Source organism: Danio aesculapii, chromosome 2 (assembly GCF_903798145.1).
Source record: "Danio aesculapii chromosome 2, fDanAes4.1, whole genome shotgun sequence".
Taxonomy (NCBI): domain Eukaryota; kingdom Metazoa; phylum Chordata; class Actinopteri; order Cypriniformes; family Danionidae; genus Danio; species Danio aesculapii.
In genome coordinates, this window is record NC_079436.1 from 34,729,704 (window position 1) to 34,754,978 (window position 25,275).

The window sequence follows — 25,275 nt, forward strand, 5'->3', positions numbered from 1 at the left end:
TCTCGCGTGAACATCCTGCAGACAGTGGACTGAAATTTCTAAAGCTCTCAGAGTTGTCAACAAATCTCTGCGGAGCTGCATATCCACATTAGCATCGAGCAGACCCAAATGCGAACCTCCTGCATGCAAAAGAAGCACCTTACTTGTGCAGAAATAAGCGCCTTTCGCTGCTAGCAGCGCGCTCGGTGGAAGTTCCTGCCTCCTTTCTCTTATTGGTGTTGCTTTAGCTAGTTAGCGTATCTCCTACAGCCGCCCGGATGCGGTGAAGCTCCGCAAATTTAGCTTCAGCTCTGGCCTTCCGACGTGCACGAACGGCTTCAATTATGTCAAGCACTCGGCAACAGCAGCAGTCCGGTGGTGCAGCGGGCTCCGTCCCCGGGACAAGCTCCGGGAGTTTGTGCAGCCTCAGCAGCAGCGGCGGCGGCAACGGCGGAGCAAACAGCGGGAGCAGCGCCGCTCAGAACGGGAGCAGCTCGGGTAATGGGGTGTCCTCGCGGACTCTGCTCTCGGTGGCCGAAGGACAGAGCGCTCGTCTGGGCTCTTTAAGCAGGAAAAGACCCTTGTACAACGGTCTGATCAATCCCTATGAGGACAAGAGTAATGATTTTGTATGGTAAGTGCATTCACACTCCCTCACATGGCTAAACTGACTCGATAATGAAGTTGTAGTATGTTTGTTTTGAACCACATGTGGGCTTAATTGCAGGTGTACCTGGCAAATCCTGCGATTTGGTCCGCGCTTAATCCTTTACTTCCGCGGATAAGTCAATTGATAATTGTCGACAGGGTGTTAAAGGGATAGTTTTCCTATAAATCAACAGTCTGTCATCAGCTTGTTTCAAACTTTTTCGAAGAAAATATTAAACACAATGTTTCAGTGTGACCGCTCCATATTGTCAACTTGTATCAATTCCACAGATGAAAATCATATTATTTTAAGAACTGTTGGCATACACTGATACTTGAAAATGTAATGTTGTTTCTTCTATCATTAGATTATATACATTTAAATAAATTAAGCAAGCATATTTAAATTAGGCAAGCATATTTATAAAAAGACTCATTTGACCAATGAATGGTTTGTTATTTGAAATGTTTTGTTTTTATACTAATATATATGTTATACTGATTGACGATGGAGCATAAATTCAACCATATTTAATTTAAGTTGTTTTACTTTCGTTTAATGTTTTTTTTTTTAAGCAAAACTCGCTTATTTTTTACATTTTAATTAGATGTTGGTGCCAACATGTCTTTGAAGCACACATATTTGCCTTTACTTTGCACTCAAGTTATGCTAATAATCACATTTTCTTAAAAAGATTAGTGGTCTCCGATTTGGTGGTCAGTGTACTGAATAACAATAACAACCTTGTAGTCTTCTGTCGTTGCATTGAAAAAGGGGAAGCAAGTCTTATGCATGTAATTTCTGGTATTTGTTTTTTTTCTTTCTTACTTAACAGCCCTATATGTTTTGAGATGATAGAGGAAGCTCACATGACAAAGTGTGGCCACAGTTTCTGGTGAGAAGCCCTTGTTCTCTAAAATGAAAGGTTAATCTTGTAGTTTACATTGCATTTTCATGACCGTTTGCAGGCTTTGATCAAATAATTTTTTCTTAATATCTATTTAGTTATAAATGTATACGACAGAGTTTGGAGGACAGCAACAGATGCCCAAAATGTAATTATATCATTGACAATGTGGATCAACTTTACCCCAACTTCTTAGGTATGTAAATTCTGATGCATGTCATCTGTTGTATTTTGCTTACTATTACTACCTGCTGTATACGTTTGATTTTCTCGAGTACTGACTTCATTCTGTTCTTTTTACAGTGAATGAACTAATCTTGAAACAAAAACAGAGATCTGAAGAGAAGCGTCTAAAACGGGATCACCCTGTAAGATCACTTTTCATATGATAACTAGATTATCTAGTTAAAGCTAGAAGATAGATTATCTATTTTAATACTAGAAGCATTAACATGTCTCGTTTCATCTGCTTTTCATAGAATGGAACCAAATGGCAAGTTTTCCAGGATGTCCTTGGGGCTGATCAAGAGAATATGGATTTAGCAAATGTCAACTACATATTAGAGTACCTGCTGCAAAAAAAGAAACAACTGGAGGCGGTTTGTATACGTTTTAAATATAACATTAGTGTAACACTTCAGGGTTCCTTGGAAAAGCCATCTTATGTAAACATCTTATGTGAACATTTCACTCAAATAAAAGCTGAAAATGGCCAAAAACAGTTGCATGTGGTATTTAGACACTAAAGTTTCTGCAGGATCAAAATCAATGTAAAAATGAATTCTGGTATTTTACCGCAATTTTAGGGCACCTGATTTGTAAATGGATGTTCAAATAAATCCCATAAAACTGTTAAAATGTTACAAGGGTGCCTTTACACCTGAGTTTTTTCACTTAGCTTGGTTTGTTTAGGCAGGCAATTGTGAACATTCCAATCATGCACTGATCCAAACCAGAACAGTAAACCTGCAATTGCGTGAATCGTGGTCTGGAGTGGTTTACTTGTGGAAAATAACCCAACAAACTAATAGTGGCGTAACAGTCACAAAATTCACAGTTTAGTTCCATACATCATGGTTTGGTTTGAACTAAATCCATCTTCTGGGATGTCTTGGCAGCATTTAAAACAAAAACTCCAAAAAAAAATGAAATGCAGTATTGTAGTACTTCTAAACAATTTTTTTACATGGCATGCAATTTTTTTTTATTCTGTGATCTCACAGATCTGCTTGACATGACAATAGCTATGTTTCCATCCTCCTATTTTTATGCACATTTTGGAAATATGCATAAAAAATGCTAATCAATTTTGAAATTGTACATGTTGCACAAAATGTACAATTGGTTATGATAAACTGTTTATTGGTTAAGAGAAGATGCACATAAACTACAATGGAAATGTGTTTAATGAATAAATTCCAGCATGCCAATCAAAAAAGTAATGTGACTGATCATGTAATAATAAAAATAGGCATGAAGGTATGGCATTCCAAAGAGTGTCCTCATGCCTCCAAAATCTCACCACATATTCATTGCTTTGTCTTTTTAAGGTGTAAGTAATTTATAAGTAAACAATTATGCCCACAGTGTCTTCTCCTACTACAGCAAACTCCTTTTTTCTTTTTGTATTTTGTGCCAGTTTATAAGGAAGCTACGAAGCTTGTTCTTTTTGACTCATTGGATTCAAACGGTGCTTTATTTGCAAATGTTTTATGCAATATTCCATTTTGTAAACACGAAAGAACCCAGAAGAAACTGCAACTATTATTAAATAAATTATTATTGAATCAGAGATACATATCCATTCTACTTTAAAGTCATTCCAATTTAACAACATATTACTGATAGTGGTGGGCAAAAGAGTGCTGTTTATTTACAAATTGTATTTTATTTTAATTTAAATTTAAATCTTTATTTTAATTTGTTACTGATTTGATTTGTTTATATTGGTGCTGACACTCAAAAGATCAGTCTGCCTCACGTTCTGAACACAGTCTCTGTCATCTGGTAATTTTCTCCATAAAAATATATAATTTAATCATTCTAACCAACTCCTTCTGTAAACCCCTTTATTAATGTAAATAAAAACAAAATTTAAATTATCTTATTCTAATTTTAAATTAACTCATTATTCTTTTTAATTGATGGCAACATTGTAACCGATTTAATCCCCGTTTTAGACAAAGCAATCGATCTACAGGTCTGAAAGCACACTTAATGAAGCATAGTCAAACCTTTAGGAACCAAGCAAACAATCTCCAAGTGTGAAAATGCCCATAGTGACATCAAAATAAATCAAAACTATTGAAATGTGTTAGTAAAATATATTTATTGTAAAATTTTGTTAGTTATGTGGTGCACATTTAACTAGTAATATACGTATGTTCTGTGTTCTGTATTTACATTTTTATTGACTACAATTTTTTGGCTTTAGATGTTTGTTATACCTGAAAATTTATTCAAACTTTGAATCGAGTTTAATCTGAATCCCTGTTGTTAAAAAAAAAAAAACATAGTTGATTTTTGTGTGTTGTCATAATGTGTGAGCCATTTAGACTGATCTTTCATCTCTTTCTGCAGGAATCACAAGCTGCTCAGCGACAGATCTTAATGGAGTTCCTGAAGGAGGCCAGAAGAAATAAAAGAGAGGTTGAGCCTCCACATCTATTTTTAAGAATGTTGAATAATGCACACATGACAGCTTCAGGTCATTAACTTCTCTGTCTTTACTTCAATAGCAACTGGAACAGTTACAAAAAGAACTGAACTTTTTGGAAGAGGATATTAAACGAGTGGAGGTCAGTTTAATATGATGACCCAAAATTGTCATAGAAAGGAAATGGTGTCATTTGTGTGGTCTAGGAAGGATATTATGCCTATTTTTAAATTAATTTATTTAGGTGCGTGTTTATATACTAGGGCTGCATAATATATAGACATAAAATCAATATCACAATATGACTTGGTGCGATTCTCAGTGCAGGCACATCAATATAAAAGCTGGATTACAATAAATAAATGAAGAAATTAGGATATAAACACACTGAAATTTCATTGTTGAATGATTTAATTTCTCTTTTTAAAGCACAGTAATATCTTTAGTGTATTTATTTGTTTTTATTTATTAAATAATGTTTGTGTTTTTTGTTAACAAAATTGGAATCATAATAATCATTGATTTTAGTCAGTTCAGTTGATCAAAGTTGGATGAATATGGTATATCAAAACATATGTGATATTATATCCTTAAAACAAATATTATTTACTTTAAAATATTTTCACTTGCAAATTTCTAGTATATTACATAATCAATTATTACAACTAATTACTATTGATCGGATACAATCTAATAAACATGTATTTTGAAGTCTGAGATTGTCTTATAAAATGCGCTACAATAATATTGTATTGTTTTGTTAAGGTAGACAAACAAAATGGCATATTTTCCATTAAGAAACAAAGTTAAGTTATTGTTTTTATTGTTACTTTTGTTTTCTGTTCTGATGTTTTCTATCAGATGCTCAAACATTCACTCTATAATGATTTTTATTTACTTATTTTTTGCCAAAATTTTGTTAATTCAAGTAATCAAAATATATTGCAATATTCCAAAATGCTAACTATCACAGATCCCCTAAACAACAGATTGTTGTTTTTGTTGTTGTTTTCTCAATATTCAGTCCCACTACCATTTAAAATGTGGGGCAGTAAGACTTTTGTTACAATTTTGAAAATCTGTTATGCTTACCAATATTCATAATTTAATCAAAATAAAAGAAATTATATTAATGCATGCATTTTTGTGCTTGTAATGCCAACGCTGAATTTCCACTATCTTTACTCCAGTCTTCAGTATCACATGATCCTTATCATTTGCTTATTTGGTGTCTAATTATTTTTAATGTTTAAAGCAGTTCAGATTTTCTTCAGGTAGTAAATTCAAAAGGACATCACAACACAAATGTTTATACTGTCACCTGTTTTAAATCACCTGTAACCCCATGTTTTAGACTGCTGTGCTCAACTGATACATAATACTGTTTTTCCCCCAAAGGAAATGAGTGGTATGTACTCGCCCATAAGTGACATGGACTGCAATTCAGACAGTACTGTGCCACAAGTTGAAGCTCCCTCTCCTGCACCCAGGTAAGAACCAAAAAACACTAATAGGAGATGACAATTATTGATAGGTATGCAATATTTTTCCCCTAAATAAATCCCCTTTTCTGTCTCCAGCAGTAGCATAATAGATCCTTCAGAATACATTCAGCCTCCTTTTGGTGGAAACTCACAGGTTAATTGACTTCATTTATTCATGATTTCTTCCTGTCGGTTGATTAATGCTGACGTTTATGCAATTTTCCATCATTTCTTTCTTAATTTTAGAGTAAAAGACAAACATGGTACAACAGCACCCTGGCATCACGGCGGAAGAGACTGACGGCACACTTTGAGGATCTGGAACAGTGTTATTTTTCCAATAGGATGTCTCGAATAACGGGTCAGTTGATTCAAAGCTATATATGGACTGTGTGTCCTTTTTTACACATCTATAATATACTATTTTATTGAACACAATCACTCTTGTTCATAGATGACAGCAGGACTGTTAACCAGCTGGATGATTTCATGGAGTGTCTATCAAAGTTTACCCGTTACAACTCTGTGAGGCCTCTGGCCACCCTCTCTTATGCTAGTGACCTTTATAATGGCTCCAGTATTGTGTCCAGGTAAGGTTTCTAAAGATTGATTAAAGTTAAGACCATGTTGTATGACTTCATCCTAGTGTAAATCATCATAGCCAGCAGAGGGTAGTATTGTATTACTGAATAATATCCTTTTTTTTCTTCTCTTTGCATAAGCAGAAAATGACCCGTTTCAAAGTGTTCTTACATGTTTGTTTATTTAAAGAATTAGTTTTTACTTATGTTACTTGTGAATTTCATCTTCTTCTATAATGTATTATCAGTTAGAACATCCATATTTTTATCTTAACTATGCATTATCACTAATCAGATTTAGTTAAACTGGTTTGAAGGGATAATTCACGCAAACATTTATATTCTGCCATCATTTACTCACCTTTAACCAGTTTGAGTGTTCGGGTTAGGTTGGGGTTTGTTTTTCTATTGAGCACAAAGGAAGACATTCTTCTGTTTGAAAAATGTTGGAAAAATGCAACTATTGCAGTGTTTCCCCTACTGTAATATTAGGAGGGCGCCCCGCCCTCCCAACAGCTGTACCCGCCCCCCTTGAAGTCACGTTAATTGTATTATCTATATATAGCGCCAGATCACAACTTCTTTTAATAAACAAGCTAAACAGCCTCATGTAATATCTTATTTACACAACAGCGTGTCATTTCTGTTCTGCGCTCACGTCACAGCTGCTAAAATATATACAGATGCAGACATCCCAAGTCTACCGGAGGTTCCGAGAGTCTCCCGCAAATGCATAGAGACTCTGATGCCCGCAAACAAATGATAATCTCCGGCCCGGTCCGCAAATACATCCCACATTCCTCCCCGCTCTTCAGATACGCCGCGCACATCCTATGCTGTGATGCGAGTGAGCTGTCTAGTTATGACCTAACCCGAAAGCTCTTGCGTGTCTTCCGCAAATTCATACCGGCTCCGTGATCCCCCAAAATTAATTAAAATGCCCGGAAATCATAGCGACGAGAGTGAAGGAGCAAAGGAACAGATCGCGAGAGGCACAGTCATGGTCTAAGCATTACATTTGTTAGGTTAAATGAATAGAGCAGTAAAGATATCGCGAAATCCCTCTATCTCTCTCATTGAGAGATCTGCTGTCAATAGTTTGATACGTATTTAGGCCTTTTTACATATAATAACTGAAAGTTCTTTGTTTTGACAATATTGCAAGTCCACTTAAAGCTGGCTGGAATTATTAGATAAAACTTATTTTAACATAAATATTTAATAATATAATTCTTGTAATACACTCATTGCTATAACAAGTAGTTTATGAGCCTGTTTCCTTTTAGTAAAGAAGTATTAGATTTATAGATGTGCATTTTAACTAACTTTCATCTTTCATCATTTGCAATGTTTCTGTGGCGGTTGATTCTGCTTTGGTGACCCCTGATTAGTAAAATAAATGGGTGAATTATTTTCTGCAAAGCTGCTTCTGGCCATGACATGTTCACATCTAAATTTTTATAAGAGATCTGTTTAATAAATGTCTCAATAAATGGGCCAAATATTTCTGACTTTCCATACCAAGAGGCTCAGGAAATGTTCTTCCAGAAGCCAATAAAGATACCTTGCAGTGACAAAAGCAGCACAGTTTGTGAATAAAAATGTTATATGTTAAAAATAATAAAAATATAAATGTTAATTTATAATTTACAAACGGTTTTACAGTTCAAATAGTTGTTCAGTTATTTATTGCTGTCATTAAAAGACCATGACTCCTTGTGTCAGTGTGAGTCTAAACAACCACGTTGAGTCATGTGCGTCGCGCCGCAGCCCCAATCCCACCCCAATAAAACCCTGTAAACCTAGGAGAAACACTGTATTGATTTCCATAGTATTTGTTTTTCCCATTATTGATGTGAATTGTTGCAGGTTTGTGTTCAACAGAACACAAAAAAAACTCTTAAGTGTTTTGGAACAAGTAAAGGGTGAGCAAATAATGGTAGGATTTAATTTTTTTGAAATATCGCTTTAAGTACAACATAATGCATTGACAAACCATGTTGGAGCTGAAATTGATAGCTTGTGGTTTAATGATGATTCAAGCTACAATGAAAGCACCCCTGTTTGCCAAAAGCGTCCCATTAAGATGTTTGCCAATTATTCTGAAATGTGGCACTTCACAGAACTGCAGTTTTGAACTGTGGGCATCATTCAGGTAGATGAAAAGACTAAAGAGATGGCACAGCAAAAATCAGGATACCAAACAATCACCAAAAGAGGAAAAAGCTAGATAGGGAAGACAGCTAGTCTGCTAATAAGTTGACAAAAAAATTTGTCAACTCATTTTTGCCCAAATATGTCTGAATGGTTTCATGCATATAGCCATTTTTTAACTTTAAATTTGGCAAATATAGTCTCTGTTAGGCTTAAAATAGGCAAATTACTTTTTGCAAAATTACTAAATTTACAAATTACTGTTTACAGTGTATATAATTATTTAAATATCATGTATAATTTAATTGAATAAACTTCAATTTTAGTACATTTATTGTATCTCACTTATTACTATTGATTGTTGCTACATGTGGCAAGAAGATAAGATAAATGGGTTATGGGGCATTGAGGCCTTGAGGCCTGGAGTACAAAGTACCCAGGGGGCCCAGAAACCCTATCATTTGTAAATCAGTTTGACAGGTTCTTTAAAAACAACCAGAAAAAGTAATGGTTTGACACATTGGGCAATAGATCTCGCCTTGGGCTTTTTGCATGCTTTCAGTGTCTGGGTACAAGATGTCCTGTCTATTAAGGCTACTTTATTTTGTTTTAAGGTTTATTTAAGACCGGGAGAGATAAATTAAGGCTTTTTATTCATCATGGATGTATTAAATTTATTAAATCTGACAGTAAAGACAAGAGACTAAAGACTGATTCTGATGGAATGATAATCTTGGATAAAAATATCACGGCTTTATGGTATTGTGATTACTGCTCTAAAATATATTCTTTTTAAATGTGCGGGTAAAACACACATTTATTTTTTGAAATATTTTGGAGCAGTAAACATGTCAGGCTAAATAATGAAAATGAATCATTGACTTCTGCTGTCTTTATTAGTTTCAAAAACACAGATTTCTTTACAAATTGAAATGGCATCTTTGAATATCTTTTCTGCTGTAGATACCATTGTCTTAAAAAAAAAAAAATAAGTAAATAAAAAGTAAATAAAAAATATTACACATACCTTAGGAACGATATTACAGAATTTTTTTACGGTTTTAAAACCTTGACTTTTACCAACCGCGGTGTACCTTGAAAAAGGTTATCCACCCATGCCTAGTAAAGACATATGTAACCTAAAAGGGTTCTATTTAATACAGATGTTCTTTTGAACTTCATATTTGTCAATGAATACTGAAAAAAATGCATCACAAAAATGTTAAGTACCGCAACTGTTTTAAACATTTATAGCAAATGTTAAAGCATATTAAAAATATTATGAAGAATCTGACACAGAAAGCCTTGAATTACAGAGATAAAAAGAGTTCTGGGCAGGAGGTCTGGGCGATTAATTGAAAAGTACCTGAAATCGATATAGTCTACTCTGGTCAAGTAGGATGATGAACCTATTCTTGAGCCTGACTTTGCACTTACTTTGCACTTTATTGATGACGTTTGGAAGCTGCACCAGAGATGTTTTGAGATGGCATATTTTCCATGACATTCGAATTATTATTTACATTAAAATATTTGTTTACAGAAAATCCAAGAAATGCACTGTTTAACATATTATTTACAGGATATACAAGATTTTATTCAGAAGAGATGCTGCTTATTTTCTACTTTTAATATGAAAAACATTATTTTCACTTTTTTAATAAGAAAAATTTGTTTTAGGCAATGCATGATTTAATTTGTTTTTTAACGTTGATGTTCAATAAATAAGCAAGTAATGCACCATCATTCAGAAATCTTTGACTTGTAATATGTGAGCATAGTTACTGTACAAACCAGTCAGTGAACTATGAGGGCAAAAAATACAATAAATGAATAAAATAATTGTTCATTAATCATAATCGAGTTAAAATATTCAATTAATTGAGATTTTGATTTTAGGCCAAATCGCCCAGCCCTAAAAGGAGTATTCAAAAAGTTTATAATAATCTACAGTATTTTTGCTGTATTATTGGTCAATAAATGCATTCATAGTGAGTATAATAAACTTAGTTTTACTCATAGTTTGATTAACAGTATTTATACCCCATTCAGTGCTTGTTCTGCAAAAATTACTGCAAAGCACATGGGCTGTCCTGATATTAATGACTGCAGAAGGCTTTTTTTATTACATAAACTCACTCAAGGAGATAATCAACAAAGTGTCACCAGGAAACATTTTTTTTTTAGAATTTTTATCATATATTAATGTTAAAAATCTTATCTAATTTATGTTTTCATTTGTTTGTGGTTTTTAATTGAACCTTAATGATTCTTTTTGCCATCAAAATCGCAGTGGTTGCTGACATGGCATTCAATAAAAAATATATGATGATCAACAGTATATGTTTCACAGTATGACTATAGTCTTTCTCTTTTATCACATTCAGCTGAGACTGTAAGCTCAGTAAGTTTAAACAAATCTATTTTATAGATTCAGTGGTGCAGGAAACACAATCCAAGTGTTGGTTAGCGAAAAATGGCAGACATTCAGGAAATAAGTGTTAACAGATCCGAACATCGTGAAAAATCAATTGCTTGACTTCTCAATTTCCAACCAGCGTATTGGTGTTCCGGATATAATCATTGCCTCAAACAGACTGAAATTTCCATGTTTTAAATAGTATTCAGAAACTTGACACCAATCCTCAAGCAACTAAAGAACCTTGCTCAACTCAGTAAAAAGCATTTACATTTCAGCACCATCATTTTTTCAAACATACTTGTATGGGGGATCACCTAAGTGTCTGAGAGGCAGTTTGGATGCATTACAGCTCTTGTCTCATTGGGTGTCCGTGTTTGAGTGGAAGTAGAGCAGATAATGAGCATTCGCAGTCAGGAGAACTTGCTGTGCTAACACTTGTTCTGTTTCCTCTTTCTCTCTTTTGCAGCATCGAGTTTGACCGCGACTGTGATTACTTCGCCATTGCTGGTGTCACTAAGAAAATTAAAGTGTTTGAGTACGGCACTGTGATCCAGGATGCTGTGGACATTCATTATCCTGTCAATGAGATGACATGTAACTCTAAAATTAGGTATAAAGAGCGTCTAAAATCAGGGGCTGGCCTGAATGTTCTGGGTGGATTATGCAGTGGAATAGCAGAGCGTCACTTTTTCTTTTGCTTTGTCTCTTTGCAGCTGCATCAGTTGGAGCAGCTACCACAAAAACCTGTTAGCCAGCAGTGACTATGAGGGGACTGTCATTCTTTGGGATGGGTTTACTGGGCAAAGGTCAAAGGTCTACCAGGTACACTTGTATATCAGGCTGCAATGCATCGTTATTTTCAGTATATTTTTCTCTGTAACTTTCACAGAGTATCTACGGGGTCCTAAAAAGACATAGGCCCAAACCCCTCCACCCCCCCATTTAGCCCTTCACCTTAACCCTATGCCCTCAAGCTAATGAGAATTGGTAAGGGGAAGGTTTAAGGGGTAGAATTGGGATTGGGCCTTAATGTCTTCAATTTCAAAAACTAAAATTTAGGCTATAAAAAGTCTTATATTTACTGAAAGATTGTGTTGTATGTCCTAAAAAATATTTTTTATTATTTTAATTAAATAAATTAATAAATAATTGTAATAATTTTAAATGGTTATTAGTTTTCCTATGTCCATGCAAATCTACTCAATCAGGCTAACACCCATCCAATCACCATTTTAATAAAACTTTTAACAAAGATAAAATTGTTAAAGGGCACCTATTTTCCCTCTTTTACAAGATGTAGATAAGCCTTAGATGTCTCCAGAATGTGTCTGTAAAGTTTCAGCTTAAAATACCCATCAGATAATTTATTATAGCCTCCAGAATTTGCCCATTTTGGTGTCTGAGTACAGTGTAGCTGGTTTTGTAACCTGTGGCTTCAAATGCAAATGAGCTGCTTCTCCCCTCCCACCGCTCCGGCATGTGTGTCTGCTTCTCCTACTTTACATCAGATAAACAGCAGTCAGTGATAGAGACAGACCTGGATGAAGCTGAAAAACATGAGCATGAAAGTTTATTCCATGTATTTGTGGTGGAGTTAATTCAAGCCTTTCTGAAACGATGAATCACACACAAATGCTGTTTGCAGTACACACACACACACACACACACACACACACACATACACACACATTAGTGTTTACTGACACCATGCAGTTAAGAATTACATAGCAATTTTACTGTCTTTATTACAAACATGCTCTGTTTTAAAAACGTTTTAAACTTATAAAACTTCACAGAAAAAAATCACAGAGACTTGAAACACATTTTAATCTCAGTTTCTTTGTAAAAAACATTTTGTAGAAACATGGTGCCTGTCAATCAATCGATGGGCAGGGAAAACTGCACTCCTATGTCACGTTGCGGTGGGCCTCAAAATCACTGGGTTTTGGGTAATTTATTTTAACATCAGGAAGTTTTGAATAGGAGATATCACTGATATGACAGTGGACACACTTTGCCTACACACAGTCCTGTCCAAACAGCTTTAAAAATTTGATTTTCATCATAGGTGCCCTATAACTTTATTTACTATAATGGTTTAATTATCTTTCCTGCAATAACGTTTGTTTAAAAGTTCTCAATGTATTTTAGCTACCTGGTGAGGACACTGACCTGGTTGTGATGACTGTTGTGCATACGTTTCGTTTATCCTTTTTAAGACAAAAAAGAAATTAAGTAAAAGTTATGTTGAAATAAATTGGACTTAGCATGTTTTGACACAATGTTTAAAATAAGCAGCAAAGAAATAAATAAAATTTTTATTCACGAAGCAAGTAAACTCTTTTTCCATTGGCCCAACTAGGCTATTAGAACAAATCCTTAATGTTAAACTCTGAAGTTTCATTCACAATGGTCTTAAAAGTCTTGCATTTGACTTGATGAATTGTGCATAAACCGTACTTATAGAGGACAACTGTTATACAGGTTGTTTTGTACATTGTGTACAAAAGATGACAAAAATGTTTATTATTTAATTTTTTTTAAATTAATTTTAGTGGTTATTGGGACCCTAAGCCCAACTCTCCACTCAGCCATGTTTGGAACAAAAATATTTTTTTGAAAAGACTCTATTTAGGGCTCATAATGAGCCTCAAAGTAGTAATTACATGTAATTTAAAAATGTGATGCTCTGTCAAACCATGTTTTACCCATTTTTCTGCAGGCGGTTTTTAATCTTTTAACATAATAATAGCATTTAGTATGATCACTAATTCCTCTGCATATTTTAATAAGTACAGGTCAGAATGATGTCTCATCTTTGAAGCATAATATAAATTGCAAAACCTTTAGACTTAATCCATGTTAGACTCTTAATTTTCAGGTTTGATTTTTCACAGGAGCATGAAAAGCGGTGTTGGAGTGTCGATTTCAACCTTATGGATCCCAAGCTCTTAGCATCAGGATCAGATGACGCAAAAGGTATTCCTGCAACTGAACCGCTCCTATCAAGTTATTTGATTTGAAGTTCTTAGTGAGATATCCTTTTATAAATACTCATGAATGCAACTCACTTTTCCCCAGTCAAGTTATGGTCCACCAACCTGGACAATTCAGTAGCCAGCATTGAAGCCAAGGCCAATGTATGCTGTGTTAAGTTCAGTCCAACCTCTCGATATCATCTTGCCTTCGGTTGTGCAGGTACATAATTCATTTTAATCTATTAAAAGTTTGGCTTCCTGCAGAAGTCTTTTTAAAACTTTGTTCTAAATCTTTTACAGACCACTGTGTGCACTACTATGACCTGAGGAACACTAAGCAGCCCATCATGGTTTTCAAAGGCCACAGGAAAGCAGTATCTTATGCCAAGTTTGTCAATGGAGAAGAAATTGTCTCTGCGTATGTATACTCAAAGTCCTTGTGTTTTTTTTTTTTTCTTTATCAGTAGAAAATAATTTGAGTATTAGGTCAGTGGAAATAAGTTAAGGGGTAGTTCAGAAAATTGCTGTTTATTTACTCATAGAAGATTTTGAGCTAAAATTGTGGTCATTTTTGTTATAAAAGAAAAGAAAATCAGGCATAAAAAGTCCAAACAATGGCACATTTATAGTTTGCAGGTAGGTCCACAGAAATGCGTGTGCAGAATTCAGCAGAGTTTTAGCTCATTGAGTCTTGATTTACTTGTGTAAATGTGTGTATGTTTTTATTTATTCTGTTTTTAAAGTAATGTCAGTAATAGTATTGGCAAATATTTAAATATTTATATGATTTATTTACTATATAGTTTGTCTTTTAGTAGATATTATATGAGGGATATCATTTTAACTTTGTTTACCAGATAAGTAGATCTAATTGGATTTGCATTGTAAACATTAAATAAAAGTTAAAAATGTATTATTCGGCATAAAGTCACAGATTACAGTTTACAATATTTTGCACAGAAAAAATGTCCAGAGATTCTGTCTGGCCCTAAGTTATGGCTTATAAGTATTGTGTTTAAAGTATAATTAAAGACTAATTATAAATTACAAGTCTTAAGATTTTAAAGTGAGACCAGAGTTTAATTGTGCTACACTGTGTTCACAGCTCAACAGACAGCCAGCTGAAACTCTGGAACGTGAACAAGCCTCATTGTTTGCGCTCTTTCAAAGGCCACATCAATGAGAAGAACTTTGTGGGTTTGGCATCAAATGGAGACTATGTAGCATGTGGTGAGTGGCATGATACAAAATTAATTAAACAACAAAAAGGTTTGCTTTTGGCACAAGAAATTATTTTATATTCAAAACTATGATATATATATATATATATATATATATATATATATATATATATATATATATATATATATATATATTTATATATATATATATATATATATATATATATATATATATATATATATATATATATATATATATATATATATATATATATATATATATATATATCATTATCATAGTTTTGAATATAAAATAATTTCTTGTGTATATATATACAGTCAAGGCTGGAATTATTCAAACCCCTGGCAAATTCTGACAGTTTTTGTTCAAATGTTTATAAAAGCCACAATGATGCATCTTGTACATCGTCTTATTATCTTTTAGAAGAAGCCTGTGTCATTCCCAGTCAAAAAAATTTAATTGCTGGTTGAATAAAAGTAACTTTAAGACAGAATTTGCCAAGGATATGAATAGTTTCAGGCTTGACTGTTCATTATTATTATTATTATTTTAAAAATTCCACCAATATTTTGACGAATTATAAAAAATGAATCTCAGTCTCTATCCGGCTGATTTTAGGTATGGATAAAAAGTATTACAATCATTATTTTTCAAAGTTTTACAGCACACTACAGCACAGTTTTTAATAGCAATTGTAAAACCACTCTGTATAGTCTGATAGAGGGCTTGAACACAGAAAGTGTGGCATGTGATGTCCAAATTAACAAGTCAGTAGTTTTTAGATAAACTCGCAGCTAAAGCAGTCGAAGGCAGGTCTTGAACACATTACAGTTCCTCATAACTACAGGATTTCAATTGTTTCATAGCCTAGGATAGTTAAAAGCTGTTTGACGAATCCTCTGAACAAAGTCTTCAGCTGTGGTAATCGTAACATAAACAACAATTGATACTGGTCAGTTAAATCATTCGAAAATAATAGCATCACCACATTGAGTGTGCATTATTTTTTAATAATTCAACACCTGCATCAATTTTTTCTTACTTGCACTACTGGAAATTATTGCTTAATCGAATTGCTGATGCACATTCTAAAATGTGTAGCTATTTACAGAAAAACACACAGCTAAAGTTGTTCCAGGCAGGTCTTGACAATATGTTGAGACTATGCCGAACAGTTTCAGTTATTTCAAATTACACATCGTAGCGGCGTCATCACGTCAGGTGTGCATTATTTTCGAATAATTCAACAGCCCAATAGAAATGCTCTTGTTTTATAACCCCACAGGTAGTGAAAACAACTCGCTGTACTTGTACTACAAAGGCCTTTCCAAGACGCTGCTGACATTCAAGTTTGACACTGTGAAGAGCGTCCTGGACAAGGACAAGAAGGAGGACGACACCAATGAGTTTGTCAGTGCAGTGTGCTGGCGAGCTCTACCTGATGGGGTATGATTCAGTCTTATCTCGTTCACATTCAGCATGATAAATCACTCTTCTAGAACCAACAGCAGAACAGTAAGAGCCATGAGGGCACATGGGGGCAGTGGAGCTGCATTTGGTGGTACAATGAGGACAAGTAATAGCAGGGTAGTGTAGGACAGTGGGCTGGGAGAAGTTTTGTATCCGCATTCAGATGTCCATGCTTATTAAACCCACGCTCCTCTGTTTCACCATCTGAATAACATGGATTGCTGTTAATAGTCAAGTTTTTAAGATAGAGGCAAATTCACTGTGAATTTTGTGCATATGTGTCTATATGGGCATGACATGATCTTAGTGCAGGACTAGGCCTTAGTTCAAAAGACAGTTCACAAAATTTCCAAAAATCTAAATGTCCTCACTATTTACTCAAATTTTTTACTTTTATGAATTTCTTTCTTCTGTTGAACACAAATTGAGATATTCTGAAGAATGTTCAGGGGTGGAAAAAGGCATTGACATCTATAATTTGAACAAAATGTTCTATGGAAGATTTTGAGCTATCTTCAGTATATCTTCCTTTGTCTCCAACTGAAAAAAGAAACTGGTTGGAAGCAAGTGGAGGATGAGTAAATCATGGCAGAATTAACATTTTTGGGTGAACTATCCCTTTAAATTAGGGTGTTTTAAGCAGCTTTTATAAAAATACCTCAGAAAAAAATTACTGGTGTGCATCTGGAGACAAAACTATTTCAGTGATGTTTTTGAAATGTAAACAAACAATTTAGCCTAGCCTTAAGTTTTGTCTGTGAAACTTTTTTCCCTGCAGTTACATTAGGATATTTTATTTAAATCGTAAAATATGAACATTTAAGTGTGTCTCTTTAGGCCACTTTCATTTTGTCAGAGCTCAGCTAAAGTAAATGATGCATTATAGCAAAATAATTAATTATTAGCATTATAGAATTTGAGAATGTTATTATGCGATAGTAAAAATTTTCTATCCTAAAATCTTTAGTAATTTAAAGGCAGACCTATTAAATCTGTGAGCCCTCATTTAAAATGATGAAAGACTTTTTGTATGTATTTATTAGATTTCGCCTATATATATATATTCTTCATTCTTAATTTCATACTTTAATTTCATAAAGTGGATCATCTTTTTTTTTTTTTTCTTCAGTTTATATTTGCTATTATATTTTTATATTATTATATTTGCACACAATATTTGCTATTACGTTATAGCATAATTTATGTAGTGTATATTAATGTTAGTTTATATATATATATATATATATATATATATATATATATATATATATATATATATATATATATATATATATATATATATATATATATAGATAGTTGAAGTCAGAATTATTAGCCTCCCTGTTTTGTTTTTTTTTCCCAATTTCTGTTTAACGGATATAAGATTTTTTTTCAACACATTTCTAAACATAATTTTAGTAAATTTAATTAAATTTAAATGATTTCTAATAACTGATTTTATCTTCGCCATGATGACAGTAAATAATATTTTACTAGATATTTTTAAGACACTTCTACACAGCTTAAAGTGACATTTATAGGCTTAATTAGGTTAACTAGGTAGGTTAGGGTAATTAGGCAAGTTATTCTATAACAATGGTTGGTTCTGTAGAGTAACGAAATTCGCTTTAAAGGGTTAATAATTTTGACCTTAAAATGATTTTTATAAAAATTCAAAAACTGCTTTTATTCTAGCCAAAATAAAGCAAATAAGACTTTTTCCAGAAGAAAAAATATTACCAGACATACTGTGAAAATTTCCTTGCTCTGTTAAACATCATTTGGGAAATATTTAAAAAAGAAACAAAATTCAATGGAGGGCTAATAATTCTGACTTCAACTGTGTATGGTAATGATAGATAGATAGATAGATAGATAGATAGATAGATAGATAGATAGATAGATAGATAGATAGATAGATAGATAGATAGATAGATAGATGAACATTTTAAAGATATGTTAATTTATTACTATTATTAGAAATTTTTTCTTTCATTTTGATACTGTAAATATTAATATTTTAATTTTGAGAAATTTCTATTTGGTTTTTTTTTTTTTGGAACTATTATTCAGTGTTTTATTTAGCTTTAATATTGTTTTAGTTTTAGCCAGTTTAGTGCTTCAGTTGAAACTTGTTTCAGATAGTTGCCTAGACAACATTGTCTGAGAAATCCTCTGTGATTTGGAACTCTTGTACTGCTTGGTAGACATAAAATGTGCCTTTCATACAATTTCTAACATTCTGTCATATAAGATGTATAAATATAGATTGCATAATATGCCAATAGAACTGAAAATGCACAATAATCTTGGTTTGCACAACAAAAAGCACATTAATCGAACCAGGCATATTTAATAAGATAATTATTCCATAGCATATTAAAAGACTCTGTTTAGGAATCATGTGGGTCATATGTATACAGTATATGTAGTTTTACTGCTATCCTTCAAACCAGTTGATATCACATAGATGAAGTTTGATATCTTGTTCTTTGATATATTCTAAGATATATTATATATTATATTATATTATATTATATTATATTATATTATATTATATTATATTATATTATATTATATTATATTATATTATATTATATTATATTATATTATATTATATTATATTGGTACGATGGCTCAGTGATTGCCACTGTCGCCTCACAGCAAGAAGGTCACTGGTTTGAGTCCCTGATGGACCAGTTGGTGTTTCTGTGTGGAGTTTGCATGTTCTTTCTGGGTTGCAGCCGGAAGGGCATCCACTGCATAACATATGCTGGATAATTTTAAAAAGTTCATTCCGCTGTGGCGACCCCTAATAATTAAGGGACGAAGGAAAGTCAATGAATTATATTATATCATATTATACTATATTACTAAATCTGTTACACGGGGCAGCACGGTGGTGCAGTGGGTAGCACGATCACCTCACAGCAAGAAGGTGGCTGGTTCCAGCCCCCGGCTGGGTCAGTTGGCATTTCTGTGTGGAGTTTGCATGTTCTCCCCGTGTTCGCACGGGTTTCCTCCGGGTGCTCCTGTTTTCCCCACAGTCCAAAGACATGCGATACAGGTGAATTAAATAAGGTAAATTGGCCGTAGTGTATGTGTATGCAAGAGTGTATGGGTGTTTCCCAGTGATTGGTAGTTGCTGGAAGGACATTCGCTGTGTAAAACATACGCTGGATAAGTTGGCGGTTCATTCTGCTGAGGCGACCCCTAATTAATAAAGGGAGTAACCTGAAAAAGAATGAATTAATGAAATCTGTTACACTGATTGATGTGAAACAGTATTTTATATTTATATATTTTCACAAATGTTTTAGAAATTTTAGCCACTTCCATTTATTATGCTTTCCGTGTATATAAAGTCACCTTTGTTAATTTAATTTGATGCGGACACCAGAATGGGACAGCTTATCATTGTAAATAAACAACTCTGATCAAGCCTAGTCAGCTCAGAAATAGATATTTAAAAAAATGCAGATTCATGTTTTGCTTGATTGATCAACTGAAACTCCCATGTAAACATTAGCCCAGCTTCCAGTTTCCCCTTGTGTATTACATGACTTTATAAACTTGACATTTTCCCGTAGAAAAAAAAACTCAATAATTGTGTGCAAAACCAATATGCTGACCAGACAGAATTTCAGCTTAGAGTCTTGGTCTTAATTAATTTCTTTTCGCATCCCTACATAAATTACATGCAAACAAAATGTCAATGCTTTTTGTCTCCATATAACAACATTAAGATATTAAGCTTGGAATGACCAGGGAAGGTTATGCATACATCTTGTCAGAGCCTACATTCCTATCGAGATTAGGCCAAAAACTTATTTCACACAATCTTTCAATGCACTCACTTAGTCAAAGTCAACCTCTCAGTTCAGTCAAGGCAGGGTGAATCCGCCCTCAGCTACTATGCCCCCCGCTGCTGGAATCAACTTTGATAAATGATCAGACATGCTCCAAAATTAGGCACAATCAAATCAAGATTTAGGCCCCGTTTACACTAATATGTTTTAGTTTTAAAATGTTGTTTTAGAATGAAAACGATCCACGTCCACTCGGGCGTTTCACCTAGCATTTCTGCAAAGATCTCAATCCATGCTACACCACTGAAAACGCACATCATGTGACCACACACACACACACATACACTGGCATGTGCTGCAGCGTATGCGGATGTCTGAGCTCCAGGCAGTCAGCGGCTGCTTTGAGCACAAAACCCCAGATGAGAGCAGCGCATGTCGGACAGTTCATCAAGAATCTACCGCTGGATCTCATCTCACTATAGTTGTTAAACGTGATATTTCATTCATCTGGTCTCTATCTAACAACTCTTTGGTCTTTTGAATCTATCACTTGTTCTTGAGTAACGTGTTTTGGCTGAGTGCAAAGATAAGTTAATATATTAACTTATGTAACCACGTACACCGATTCTGCACATTTGACTGATTTTTACAGTATTAAACTTGTTGTACATTATACTTTTTTATACTTGCCATTATTATTTATTAAAACTGATATTCAGCAAAAGAGGGGGTATGTTTTATATTTTCACTGAAAATGAAGTGAGGCAGTTATGCTATAGGCTCTGGTTTGATATGAATATGCATACAGTGAAGATGACGGTCATATAAATATGTAGCTACACAACGCCTCAACATTTTTAGTGTCTGTCAAGTTGTTAATATCAAAATGAAAATTGACAGTTCCTCATATCATGTTTTCATTTGATTTATTTTAGTGAAATATCGTAACGTAGTCAAGGTGATTTGAATGACGTTATAAAGTACACTGTTCCCTTTGAAGATTTACCCAATGTGTCCTCGGAAGTTTGTTTTCCATAACTTGCGAAGTCTGAACTTGCAAAGAAAGGATGCAAGATTGAAATTTGTGCACTTAATATTGGGAAAAAGCACCAATCAGGTTGCACGAATGTCTGCAGCCATGTCTCCGTTTTCCCCCATCCACACTGACATGAAGCAGCAGCGTTTTAAAACCAAAACGGCCTCTTCGGCGTTTCCATAACTCTCCGTTTTCAGGGCTCGAAAACTCGAGGGAAGTGTGAACGGAAGGCATAACTTTAGCAAAACATGTGCACTTTAAAACGTATTAGTGTAAACAGGGCCTTAAAACACATCTGTTAAGTTGTGCCTTTACTAAATGAGCACTGTGCTACGTCCAAAATATCACACTTTGTCTGTCTTTTTCATTCTTTCAAAACCCGTTTTAACACATTTTAATCTGTTTTATTCATTTTTATTCTGTTGTTTTTATCTCTTATACTTGTTTCTTTTATTCCTGTTTATGTAAAGCACTTTGAATTACCATTGTGTATAATAAACTTGCTTTTCTTTCTTTCTTTTGATTCTCAGGAGTCAAATGTGTTGATTGCAGCCAACAGTCAAGGAACAATCAAGGTGAGTTGTGGTGCAAAACAAGCTAAACAGCAACACAAAAGTCAATATTTACTGCAGAGAGCTTTTATTAATTCTTAAAGCAGGAGGATCTGTTGTCATGTTCTGATAGAATATTTCATTGCATTTCTTAACTCTCAAATGATTTTGTGGATGAGCTGCATGCTACAGATGTTTTATTTCTCATTTCCGAAGGTACTTGAGTTGGTCTGAAGGTCCACTCGAATCAGTGGTCGGAGCCTACTAAAGAACTGTTGCTTCTTTCACTGGCGGCTTTCAAAGGGCGGCAGAACTGAAGCAAGTTTGTTTCTTTTCCAAGAAAACAACCAGCAGAACTGGTTTTTATCAGCATTATATTTGCAAAAACTCAATCATTCTGCGTCGTCATACTATCGCTGTATGTGAAATGTTGAGATATGAGGACGTGTTTGTGCCGACAGGAAGACGAGCGCAAATTCCACTATTTGAAATAAAAGTTTTTGATGAATAACGTGGAGGACAGGAAATATTCTCAAACAAAACCTTTACTAGAGGTAATTCTAGCCAGAACAAGAGCTACGAGACATTTAAGGCCAAAGCACAAGACCATAACACAATGAAATATTTTTTTTCGTATAAATTAGCTGATTCTTTTGAGGCTATTGCGTTCTGGATTTTTTTTTTTATACACAGTGTCTGTTTGTCCGTAAGATGTGTAAGCTTTGGCATATTCCGGTGGTCTCCCCAAATGCAATTAAAGGACCTACTTTAGCTTTTCTGTTGGTGAAGTGGACATGCTTATAGCAGGGGTGTTCTTTAAGTATACTTAATATACTCTTAAATTGGTATTTACCTCATTTTGAAACTATTTAAGTATCGTAAGTCCCAAGAAGTCATTTACTACCTTTTGCATGAGATTCTTTTCACTTTTCTTCTCATGATTTCAGGATCTAATTCCCGACAGAAGTGCTTTTCAGTTGATAGTTGGCTATGTTGCCCAGGGCTCGTAAATTTTCAAACACGGACTAAATTGTATCTCGTCAAAAGGCGTAATGACACTATGTATGCTTCATTTGGGATTATTTAACATCACTCATAACATTGCTGCTCTTTCATCTTTGAGTTCTTGTACAAGTGTTATTTATTTGAATAATTTATAGAAATTGTGTGAACATTGGACCCATAATAGCCTTTAGGTTTCAAGCTTTATTTGTATGTTCTCTGTTGCATCCTAGTAATTCTGTTTGTTTATTTACTCATTTTAACACGTTCATTTGAATGAATAAACAATTTTTTTTCTTTGGTTATACACAGTGTTATCTTTCTGATGAGAATGGATTTTTTTTTTCCAAAAGCCTCTTCCTTTCTTAGTTTATATTGCAGTAAATATTGGATTTTCTGTAATTTAGTCCATTTCTGCCTCATTTTGATTGTGTTTCTGCATCGGGATGGGTTTAGAGTTTAATATTAGAAAACATGAGGAGGTTCATTTAGCATAGATTTTCATCAGGGTAAATGTACTGCTTTTTACCCACCTCCACTCTTTTCCCCCTGTTTTCAGCTATATTTTGCAGTATTGTCCTGTCTGAAATTTGGCATTGATATAGTTTTGATAAGATTGCTGCATTTGCAGTTATCATAGCCTGTTGGTCATTCGTGCTTTTAAATCAGTCATGTCCATATATATTGAACAAAATATGCTTCGTAACTAAGGAATTTGTGCATTTATATGTGTTTGTTCATGTCTGATGATGTGATTATCAGTGGAAGGGTTACTATTTGTTTATCATTTGATATACACTCACCGGTCACTTTATTAGGTACACCTATCCAACTGCTCGTTAACGCATATTTCTAATCAGCTAATCATATGGCTGCAACTCAATGCACTTAGGCATGTAGACATGGTGAAGACGATCTACTGCAATTCAAACCGAGCATCAGAATGGGGAAGACAGGTGATTTAAGTGACTTTAAACCTGGCATGGAGGATGGTGCCAGACGGGCTGGTATGAGTATTTCAGAATCTGCTGATCTGCTGTGATTTTTCACGCACAACCATCTCTAGGGTTTACAGAGAATGGTCAAAAAGACAGAAAATATCCAGTGAGCTGCAGTTCCGTGGGCGCAAATAACTTGTTGATGCCAGAGATAAATGGCCAGACTGGTTCAAGCTGATAGAAAGGCAACAGTAACTCCAATAACCACTCGTTACAACTGAGGTATGCAGAAGAGCATCTCTGAACACAACGCATCAAAACACCCGGTGCCACTCCTGTCAGCTAAGAGCAAAAAACTGAGGCTACAATTCGCACAGGTTCACCAAAATTGGACAATAGAAAATTGGAAAACGTCTGGTCTCATGAGTCTCGATTTCTGCTGAACATTCGGATGGTAGGGTCAGAATTTGGTGTCAACAACATGAAAGCATGGATCTATCCTGCCTTGCATCAACGGTTCAAGCTGGTGGTTGTGGTGTAATGCTGTGTGGGATATTTTCTTGGCACATTATGGGCCCATTAGTACCAATTGAGCACCGTGTCAATGCCACAGCCTACCTGAGTATTGTTCCTGACCATGTCCATCCCTTCATGACCACAGTGTACCCATCTTCTGATGGCTACTTCCAGCAGGATTACGCACCATGTCACTCATAAACCCTGAATCATCTCAGACTGGTTTCTTTAACATGACAGTGAGTTCACTGTACTCAAATGGCCTCCACAGTCACCAAATCTCAATCCAATAGAGCATTTTTGGGGTGTGGTAGAATGGGCGATTCGCATTATGTGCAGCCAACAAATCTGCAGCAACTGCGTGATGCTATCATGTCAATATGGACCAAAATCTCAGGAATAAACCTCTTGTTGAATCTATTCCTAATAAAGTGACCAGTGAGTGTACACTGATGAGCCACAGTCAGTTCTGTGAAGCAAATATTGTTGATCTTTTTCTAACTAGGCTACTTATTATGGTCAGGGCAGTTATCATAGCTTTTGGGTCATTCGTGCCTTTATATCAGCCATGTCCATATTAGACAAAATATGCTTTGTAACATGGGAATTTGTGTGCATTTATGTGTGTATTTATGTCTGACAATGTGGTTACCGGTGGAAGGGTTACAATTAGTTTCTTATCATTTGATATACACTGATGAGCCACAGTCAGTTCTGTGAAGCAAATATTGTTGATCCTTTTCTAACAAGGCCACTTATTATGGTCAGGGTAGATTAGATGGTGAGCAAATAATCAGCTCTTGTAATCAGTGTGCTGGATGCAGGAGAAATGGGCAGGAATAAAAATGTGAGCGACTTTGCCAAGGGCCAAATTGTTACAGAACGGAGTCTGGATCCGAGCACCTCTGAAATGCCAAAGCCTGTGAGTTACTCTGTCAAC

At 34.6% G+C, this 25,275-nt stretch overlaps 1 protein-coding gene across 2 annotated transcripts; it reads left to right on the plus strand.

Moving 5' to 3' along the window:
* cop1 (COP1 E3 ubiquitin ligase) lies at positions 1 to 23,186 on the plus strand. Of its 2 annotated transcripts, none has more exons than XM_056478008.1 (20): positions 1 to 613; positions 1,464 to 1,523; positions 1,634 to 1,731; positions 1,839 to 1,903; positions 2,015 to 2,134; positions 4,116 to 4,184; positions 4,274 to 4,333; positions 5,590 to 5,681; positions 5,772 to 5,829; positions 5,922 to 6,036; positions 6,130 to 6,265; positions 11,299 to 11,442; positions 11,546 to 11,654; positions 13,730 to 13,811; positions 13,914 to 14,030; positions 14,111 to 14,228; positions 14,916 to 15,040; positions 16,299 to 16,459; positions 21,859 to 21,903; positions 22,096 to 23,186. In XM_056478008.1, exons 1-20 carry the CDS (start codon positions 324 to 326, stop codon positions 22,111 to 22,113), a joined length of 2,082 nt encoding a protein of 693 aa, XP_056333983.1. In that variant the 5' UTR covers positions 1 to 323; the 3' UTR covers positions 22,114 to 23,186. The 2 variants fall into 2 exon arrangements, with proteins under 2 accessions (XP_056333983.1, XP_056333991.1); XM_056478016.1 differs by having other exon boundaries at positions 5,775 to 5,829.
* The last annotated feature ends 2,089 nt before the right edge of the window (positions 23,187 to 25,275 follow it).

Coding starts and splice junctions, on each gene's coding strand:
- cop1 (XM_056478008.1), top strand. CDS start 324: ATGTCAAGCACTCGGCAACAGCAGCAGTCCGGTGGTGCAGCGGGCTCC. Junction 614..1,463: donor AAGAGTAATGATTTTGTATG/GTAAGTGCATTC, acceptor CTTACTTAACAG/CCCTATATGTTTTGAGATGA. Junction 14,031..14,110: donor TCTTGCCTTCGGTTGTGCAG/GTACATAATTCA, acceptor AATCTTTTACAG/ACCACTGTGTGCACTACTAT.